General features: G+C 41.8%; 1 protein-coding gene across 1 annotated transcript in view; it reads left to right on the top strand.

Annotated features, from left to right (window-relative positions):
* Positions 1 to 10,021, top strand: part of MOCOS (molybdenum cofactor sulfurase) — a 53,018-nt gene that overhangs the window by 39,930 nt on the left and 3,067 nt on the right. The window contains exons 12-14 of the mRNA XM_004380922.2: positions 2,317 to 2,422; positions 2,801 to 2,939; positions 7,942 to 8,046. Coding sequence (XP_004380979.1) covers positions 2,317 to 2,422; positions 2,801 to 2,939; positions 7,942 to 8,046 — 350 coding nt within the window. The remainder of the gene's footprint in view (positions 1 to 2,316; positions 2,423 to 2,800; positions 2,940 to 7,941; positions 8,047 to 10,021) is intronic.

Genomic DNA, 10,021 nt, shown 5'->3' with positions numbered 1-10,021 from the left:
GTCTCACGTACTTTGGACATGTTATCAGGAGGGACCAGTCCCTGGAGAAGGACATCATGCTTGGTAAGATAGCGGGTCAGCGAAAAAGAGGAAGACCCTCAATGAGATGGATTGACACACTGGCTGCAACAGTGGGCTCAAACATAACAAAGATTGTGAGGATGGCGCAGGACTGGGCAGTGTTTTGTTCTGTTGTACGTAGGGTCACTGCTATGAGTTGGAACTGACTCGACGGCACCTAACAACAACAAATTGTTTGAAATGATATGATTTTCAAAATCTTGTAAATATTGGCATTTAAATGGAAGCTTGTAATATTACTGTTTTAAACATAGTCAGTGGAATCTCAATACCATAGCAATTTGATTCCCATGAGTATTCATGGGAAAATGTATATCTTAACCAATTGTCTTATATTAGTCAGAAATTTTATTTCTTTTCTTTTTCTCTTTGAACTTATATTTCCACTCCATTTCCTGTTCAAAATTTTATCTTAGTGTTATAGATTAGTGAAAATCTTTTGATCACCCTATCATACTTCTCTGAACCTAACGTGTATCTATAAATTGAAATGTGTAAACATTTAGAAAGCTTATTGTGATAAGGGTCTAAGTGTTAAGAAATTTCTTCGAGATTATTAGTATAATTTTTATTAATAGTTGATCAGAGCAACAAATTTTATTATAAATTTTGAAAAGTAGTTATTACACATCCAGAGAAAAATTGTTGAAAATGAATCTCTTAGTGAGATAGGTGGCTCCCCATTTGTTCCCATAGCCATAAATGACTGTCGTTTATGGCCAGAATACTTGCTGGCAGCGCTGGTTCTCTTCAGAGAAGCCTTGTTTATGTAAATAAAGAGCTAGGGATGAAGGAGTTAGGTTAACCCACTGTCACTGGAACCTTCCTTCTGAGGCACCTGACTGAAGCACAGAGATCTAACGTGAAAATGACTTTAACCATCTGTCACTTGATGACTTAATTGGGTGCTGCAAAGAATTGGACTCCACCTGACCTACTGGGGGAACATTCAAGCTTTAGAGACTTTTATTTTCTCAGCGCTGACTCCAGAGTTTGAAGGGGGCTTTTCTTTTCTACGCTGGGGCAATCCACTGTGGGAGAGTCTTTGCTCTGCAGAGTGGGCAAAGGGCCTTTTATGGATGAGGCTGGGATTGCACCTCCATTCTCTGGCAGAGCTGTTTTTAGCAAGAAAAAAATTTTCGAAGTGGAGAATCTGCAAAGCGATTTTCTTGCAGGTTTCCATTCTCATGTACCCTCTGGGGTTCACAAACTGGGTTTGAAGACAGTTCACTAAGCCCCATCCCAGCCCACCCTTTTCCAACATCTTGCATAAAGACAGGAGTTCCTGGGTGGCACAAATGGTTAACCACTTGGCTACTAACCAGAAGGGTTGGAGATTCGAGTTCACCCAGAGATGCCTTGGAAGAAAGGCCTGGTGATCTACTTCCAAACTGTCACAGCCATGAAAACTCTATGGAACACGGTTCTACTCTGAAGCATAAAAAACCCACTGCCGTCAAGTCGATTCCGACTCATAGCGACCATATAGGACAGAGAAGAACTGCCCCATAGGGTTTCCAAGGAGCAGCTGGTGGATTCGAACTGCCAACCTTTTGGTTAGTAGCTGAACGCTTAACTACTGTGCCACCAGGACTCCACTCTGAAGCATATGGGGTCACAATGTGTTGGAATCAACTTGATGCAACTAGTTTTTTGGTACTGGTAGATAAAGATAGTGAGGGGTGCCCATCTAACAGTAGACTGAAGCTGGAAACAGGCTGCCCACAGTTCTAACTGGCTCTTGATTTTTCCAATAGTTTTGTTTGTTACCTGTCAGTAGTTTTAAAACTTGTATTATTTATTTCTGAAGTTAATTATTTTGCACTTGCCTAAAGGTGAATAGCTTTTCCCGGATTAGACTCATAAGGTCTCCCTGCTGTCTGTTTCCCTCATCAAGGCTCCTCTTACTGCCCTGTCTTGGGGAAGGGCCCCCCACTTCACCCAGTCATCCCATCTCTCCTCCTCTAAGTATTGCCTCCAAGTCTTCTTTGCTGGCATGATTTCAATTCAGCATTTTATTTTTTTCAGATTATTTTAAACAGAGTACAGTAGGAACTGATTTTCCTTTCCATTTATGAGAGCTTTGAGCCAGGCTTGGAACATTATTATTGCCAGGGCACCATTTCTTCCCTTATACAATTAGTCTCTACCTTTTAAAAATGCAAGTCCATGGAAACAAGATTCATTTGCATTCCAAGAAAGCAACTCTTCTTTTAAATGGTACATTGTTTTTAGATCAGTCTCCTGGTACAACAGCCACCCTTTCTCTGGTGAATGAAGCCCAGTATCTGCTGCTCAACAGATCAAGTGTTTCAGAACTTCAGCAGCAATTAAACTTTAGGTAAGCTGTCTTATCTTTGGGATAGCAGACAAGTATAAACACTTGCCCCTGGGAATAAGGCCTGCTACTTACCTGTTCATTTGGTTTCCAAAGTCCTTCATCTCTTCAGCTAAGATCTAATCACACTTTGCACTGCCTCTGCTGGTCAGTGGTCCTGGCCCTGGAGACGGAACCATATTCCACTGGGTGGCCGTCAATGTCTATTTAACAGCTTAGTGCCCCTTGACCTTATGTTTGTGGTAAAAGCTTGTCCTGATCATCCAGGCCTCAGGCCAGAGTAGAGTTGATGAAGGCAGGCATTACAAGGCAGGCAGGTTAAATTATCACAACAGAGCCATCATCTTCCCCCCCTTTCCCTTTTGGGTATGTCTTAAACAGTGATGAGAATGGAAAGGAGAAATTATTCCCAATGAGTGAACTCATCTCACGTTTCCGTGCCAATATTATTATCAGTGGGACAAGGGCTTTTGAAGAAGACAAATGGGATGAGATTTCAGTTGGTTCCTTGCGTTTCCAGGTAAGCCCCAATAAGTTCTACTATCCTTCCCCAAGGGTTGTCAATGAAGATTGACTTGCATCTCAGGCCTGGGTGGTCGCAGGCAGGAATCTTTCCTTTGTCCCAACTCTTAACCACCACATCTCTCTGCAGGAGGGTATGCGACATGGGCATTCTGGAACGTCCCTTGAGATCAACCCCTTATTTCCTAAGAGGGTGGCAGCAGACAGAGTTAGTGTGTCCTGTATGTGTGATGGGAGGGCTCAGCACTTCCTCCACCTGGCCATTATGTCTGGGCTTAACCTCTCTTTTCTTGGAACACTTGTGTCTATGAGAACTCCATCCTCCCAAATATTGCTAGACTTTCTGGCAGCCTAGACCTCTTGGAGGAGGACCCAGAAACCTGGCAGTCCCTCAGTGCCCATTACGCACCCCCTTCTCACACTCTGGCCTCTGGCCTTGCTGGCAGCTGGTGGGGAGCTTGCAGTAGGTGGCAAAGCCACCAGATGTCCTCACTCCCCAGGCCTTTGGCTCCTCTCAGCAAGAGAAGAAAGTCTTAGGCTCCCTACCCTCCTCAGGAGGCCTGGGAAGGAGCCCTGGTGGTGCAGTGGTTAAATTCTTGGCTGCTAACCAAAAGGTTGGTGGTTCAAACCCACCAGCTGCTCTGCTGGAGAAAAATGTGGCAGTCTACTTCTGTAAAGATTACAGCTTTGGAAATCCTATGGGGCAGTTCTACTCTGTCCTATAGGGTCACTAGGAGTTGGAATCGACTGGAGGGCATGGATTTTCATGTGGCTTGACAAGGGTCCTGACCTTGCCAACCTCTCTGAGCTCAGCACCCCTCCCCTCTCTGCCTCTGTCATAATGACCTTCCCTCTGCTTCTTAAGCACAGCCTCAGAGCCTTGCCCTTGAAGTCAGTACCTGCTGCCTGGCGTGCTCTCCCTATAGCTGCTCCAGGGGCTTGGCTCAGATGTTACCTCCTTGAAAAGATTGTCCCTGACCCACTGCACAGTCACACTCTGCAGGGTATACAGAGTATACAAGGGTGGGGACCACGTCTGTTTTGTTCACTGCTACTTCTGGAACAGTCCTGGCGGACTTAGTGCTCAATAAGTAATTGTTGAGGGAATGAATGGACAGACAGATAAGGAATGGATAGGGACAGAAGGACAGGTCTTCTGCAGAGAATGTGCCCAATTCTGCAGTGGGGAGTGAAATTATTTTAATAATAGTAGTGTTATTAGCCAGTAGTATGAACTGACTATAATGGGAATACCACTCTAACATCCAGTTAAGCAATAAACGATAATTTAAATCTTTATTGAAGAATTTCAGAAGCCTGGGGGTGGTGGTGGCGGTGGATAAATTGTAAGGCCCAACAAAATGTCCTAAAGATGTTACTTATCTATTTAACCCCCTCCAACTTCCTCTTATCCTGGCAGTTGCTGCCTTCTTGAAAAACAATCTCCTCTCTCCTAAATTCTCTTCCATAAACCTCTCTCTCTGGTACCAGCTTTCCTGCCAGTCTCCCTCATCCCTCCATCCTGACTTACTCTTCTCGTTCTTATTTTCTATCGCTGTGTCTCTGCCATGTTACCTTTACTGTTTTAGAAACATCTGCACTTACACAACCTGCCTGGCACAAAGTAGGCACTAAATATACATTGTTTGATAGAGAAACAACGGAAGGAAAAAAGAAGGAAGAAGGAGGGAAGGAAACTTACCTGGCAACAGTAGCACCTGTGCCTCTCCAGGTACCTGGGGACATAAATACAAAAGCACCCTTTTAGGAACCTTTCTGAGATGACTTCTTAGCATGGTTTGCTTTCTTTAGGTCACTGTTCTTATTATAAACAGCAGTTAGTAGAAGTTAAAATACATGTGCCCTTTGATCCAGCAATTTCACTTGTAGAAATCTGTCCCATAAAAGTACTCATACTAGTATGCAAGATATATTACAAGATTATTTGTTGCAGTATTTTTATAATTATGAAAAATTAGGGTGCATCCTAAAAGTTCATTATAGGGAAGTTGGTTAAATAAGCTATGCTATCTTCATATAATGTAGTCCTGCGCAGGTATTAAAAAGCATCAGTTAACACTGTGCCTTTCAAAAAGTAAATGCTTAAAAGATAATTTGTTGATGATGATACTCCATGCTGAAGCAGTTGCAGTGAAATTAGCACATATTTTTGGAAAGCAATTTTTCACTGGGTATCATCAAGTCATAAAATCTGTTATACCTGTTAGGTTTATAATCTTACTTTGGGAGATTAATTTTAAGACAATAATTTCAAATAGGAAACAGACTTATGTGAGTTAAGATCTTGATTGCAGAATTATTGGTAGTAGCAAAGTATTAGAAACCATTCAAGGAGCCCTGCTGGTACAATGGTTAAGTGGTCAGCTGCTAATGAAAGGTCAGCAGTTTGAACCTACCAGCCGCTCTGGGGAGAAAAGACCTGGTGATCTGCTCCCGTAAAGATTACAGCCTAGGAAACCCTATGGGGCAGGTCTACTCTGTCACGTTGGGTTGCTGAGTTGAAATTGACTCTAGGGCACACAACAACACCAGAAACTGTTCACATGACTTCATGGGGGAATGCAAAGTGCCCCACAGAAATACCAGGCCATCGTGAAAACTGCAAAACACAAGAACAAGGTAGGTCTTTATGTATTGACTTGGAATGATGTTCATTATGTATTGTGGAGTAATTAAAAAGAAAGATACCAGTGTTGCTTCTCTCAGTGAGTGTTTACATGCATTTAGTGTACATTTGTGCGTAGTTCCATGCCACGTCTGGGATGATCTGTAGCCTCGTTAGCAGCATTTTTCCCCTGAAGATGGCGGGGAGGGCCCTGCTGAGTGCTTTCTCTAAATTCTCCAAGCCTCTATATCGTTGGAGTTATTTTTCAATGAACATATATGCTAATAAAAAGGAGCCCTGAAGGCACAGCATTTAAGCACTTGGCTGCTACTGAAAGGTTGATGATTCGAACCTACCCAGCATCACTGCGGCAGAAAGACCTGGAGATCTGCTTCTGTAACGACTGCAGCCAAGAAAACCCTGTGGGGCAGTTCTACTCTGTCATGTGGAGTTGCTATGAGTCGGAATCGACTTTATGGCACCCAACACCACCACCACCATATGCTAATAAACAAGTTTTACAAATGCTAATTGTTAAGAGTACCAGAAAAAAACTTAAAAATGTGTTTTAAGAAAATTGTTTTCTTTGTATTGCTCTTTGAAAAAAGTGCCTGGAAAACGTCCCTCCTTCTCCAGTTTGAGAAACTGTTTTAAGAGGGCCTTTTCACCAAGGTGATAGAGTTTTTACTTACGGTGTTGTCTGTCGGTGGCAGCTGGAGCCTGGGCCTGGGGCTGGTGGGTGCTGCTGTGTTCCAAGCATCCCCTTATGCAGGACATAGTTCTGCAGGGTCAGAGGAAGCCTAGTCCAGGAAATCAATCATTTTCCAGGCAGAGCAAGAGAAGAGGTTCTGTATACTGAAAGGCACGCCTTCTCCGAGAGGGCACAGTGTCCTCATCTATGAGGCAGAAGACTCATTCCATTTCAGGGAACCTCGTGTGTAATAATACATCTTCTATCTTTGAGCACTACTGAGGGCCAGGCCTGGGCTTGGCACCCCAGAAGTAATATCTGGAATCCTCAATAATCCAGCTAAGGAGCTGGATGAGGAAATAAGGCCTAGAGAGGTCATGGATCTGTCAAGGGTCACAAACACTGGGCTGAGCTCTCTGACAGCACCGTCATGTATATATATGTTGCCCAGGAATCTTGACTTTGATACCACAATGAGGTTGTATTTCCACTGGTTTAATGCCCCCAGCCAGAATGTGAGTGATAGGAACAGGCCAGGACATATCTAGGATCAGCTGAGTGTTTCTAATTTCAGTACACATTTGTATTTGCCTGTAGTGAGCAGAGGAGCACATGGTTATGAGAAAATCAAGTACCTCTGCACCTTTCATGTGTACAGTAAAGGAAGCATCTTGTCACTGCTGAGCCGTGGACTTTCTTTTTTAATGTTAACATTTGTGGGGAGGTTTCTTGTCATAAAACCAATTCATGCTCATGGCAGACCACCCATAGAAGTTCTGTCATGTGACATGACCCTGTTAAGAAGCTGTCTACTGTGTTCTATGTATTGAATATGTGTACATATGTATGTATGTATATATATGCACATTACACACATCTATAAGAATACATCTATCATTTTATTTCCTGTTTATTTCAATTATAAAAAATAAATATTTCCCTGGTTGATTTAAATTAAAGCCCGTCATAGATTAATTTTAATGCCTGCACGATATAGAGCGTATAGATATGGCGTGGTTTGCTTAACCCTTCTTATCTACTGTTTGACCTTTAGGATGTTAACAGATTTTCCCTACTAAATATAATGTGATGAATATCCTCGTGCATACGTCTGTGTTTGCACTTCTGATTCTTTACTTAGGTTGAATTCCTAGAGTGAAATTTCTGGAACAAAGGACATGAACACACGAAAGTTCTTTTCTGTTTGTTTTGCGTGTGTTGATTGTGGTAAAATGTATATAACGTAAAATTTGCCATTTTAACCATTTTAAGTGTACGTTCGGTGCACACTGAGGTTCTTTCTGATGCCTTTCTTGCCGTGGCTCAGTGTCAGGTCTTGGCTGTTTATCTTCTCCCAGTTTGTCCTTCTCCAGTTCTTTTCTTCCTTAGACCCCTAACATTCCCTGATAGTCATCTGAGATTAACAACCTGTCCTCTAAAAACTTCAGCAGCAGCCTGTCAGCTGACAGACAAATGCAGATGATTCCCCAGTAGACACTGTGACCAGGTACCCCTTTCTGGTTCCTCAGAGTTGGGGTACAGTACAGAGCCTTTCTGTGCCAGTCTGAAATTGGCTAGGGATGGCCTCCCACAACCAATCCCTCCTGAACGCAGATTCCTCCTGTAAAGTGCAGGGTCAGTCACTTTCATGGTGGTGCTGTCTGTTTCCTTCCCACCTTCCAGGTTTCAGGACCTTGTCATAGGTGCCAGATGATTTGCATCGACCAGCAAACTGGGCAACGAAACCAAGAGGTTTTCCAGAAACTTTCCGAGAGTCGAAAGAGAAAGGTAAGCATGATTGTAAAATATGGCATGTCCTCTTCAGGTCCTGGTGTGTTATCTGTGCCATAATAGAGCTGAGTAATTTTTTAGAAATGTGGGAATTTGTTGCATATTCTGAGGCTAGGGGACTGCCATTAAGGTTCTGTCCTTGCCCATGGCTGCATTTCATTTTTCCTTTCTATCCACTTCCTCTTTTTGTTTTCATTTGTTGTATTCATGTTTTCTTTTTAAAAAAATTTTATTGTAGTAAAATATATATAACAAAAAATGCCACTTTAACCATTTTTTGTGTGTACATTCAGTGAAATTTCACCATATTATGTAGCCATCACCATCTATTTCCAAAAGCATTATCACTATAAACCGTATTATATGTGTCTTTTATACTCTCAAATCTTTTTGAAGAGATATATGGAGTTTACTATTTCCAAAAGTATTGTGACTATAAACCATATTATATGTGTCTTTTATACTCTCAGATCTTTCTGAAGAGATATATGGAGTATAAAAAATAAGTCAAGCAGTTCCATTGTCTCAATCATTTTTTTCTTCACCACAACATCTCATGAAGAATAAAATGTCTTATGGTGAAGAGAGTACCTGCATAGAAAGATTAAGTAAATTTCATTATACTAAGCCTATAAATCATCTTCTTGAGAGTTAAAATGCCTCAGTGTAGACTAAATGGGCAGCTCCTGTCCAGAGGTGAGATGAGAAAGCAGAGAGGGTCAGGAGCTGGTTGAATGGACATGGGAAATCTGGGGTGGAAAGGAGTAGTGTGCTGTCACAGTAGAGGGAGAGCAACTAGGGTCACAAAACAATGCATGTATAAATTTTTGTATGAAAGACTAACTTGAATGTAAACTTTCACTTAAAGCACAACAATTGAAAAAAGAAAAAGCCTCAATGTTGTTGTTGTGGATTCCAGATTATAAAAGCTGAACTTTTTTTTTTATGATTGGTCAGTCACTGACATCTTTATTTTGAAAGTTTGAATTGTTAAATATGTCTGAAGTGCATTCTTACAGCTAATCAATAGCAGCATTTGTTTTGTTTACAAAAGCTTAAAGAAATACTCAGACCAGAGCTGGAAAAGTCACAGTAAAAAATAAGGCATGATCTAGATACATTCTTCTGAATCACAAACGCTTGCATGAATTAGTTTATATGCATACAAGAAATATACAAAAAAATAGCATTATAAGAAAGTTCATACAGCAATGAGGAAAAAGTGTCTCTCTCCACTATTAATATTAAATATGGCAAGGCGTATAATATAAAAAGGTTGTTAAGTACTAGATGTCTTTGGAACCACAGGGGAAGCTTTGATGTAGGCCAGTGTACGCTATATCCCTGGTCTGTGATGCTTAACAGAGCTGGAGTTCCACAAGACGACTCAGAATAAAAGCTGAACTTTTAACATGGTAATCCTTTAGGAAGATTTATTTTCAGGCTCACACTTTCTGTTAGGGCTTTCTGTTTGCAAAGAATTCCAGGAAAACCAGTGTCTTAGGTAGTACTGCCATAACAAAAAAATACCACCAGTAGGTGGCTTGAAAGAACAGAAATTTATTTTCTCAAATCAGGATCTCAGTGGTGGTGATTCCTTCTGTGAGCCTCTTTATCACAACACAGCAAGGAAGCTGTATTAATTAGGAAAACAGACTCCTTACAGCCTAAAGGGCAACTTGAGAGCGTGTCTGGAACTATCCTTAACGCCGATGGATTTAACAGAGAAGACAGCTGTAGAAGACATCAGAAATAGAATGGGGCAAGCCCAGCTGAGGTGTAACATCAGCTACACAGCAAAGAGTACAGGCAACGTGGGCAGAACCAAATTTCACCTTTTATTTATGAGTCAGAGTCCCTGGGTGGTGCAAACAGTTAAGCACTCAAGTACTAACCAAAAGGTTGGCAGTTGGAACCCACCCAGAGGCATCTTGGAAGAAAGACTTGACGACTTCCTTCCAAAAGGTCACAG

The sequence above is a fragment of the Trichechus manatus genome, unplaced genomic scaffold (genome assembly GCF_000243295.1).
Source record: "Trichechus manatus latirostris isolate Lorelei unplaced genomic scaffold, TriManLat1.0 scaffold00078, whole genome shotgun sequence".
In the NCBI taxonomy this organism is placed as follows: domain Eukaryota; kingdom Metazoa; phylum Chordata; class Mammalia; order Sirenia; family Trichechidae; genus Trichechus; species Trichechus manatus.
This window is presented reverse-complemented; position numbering and strand designations above follow the sequence as displayed.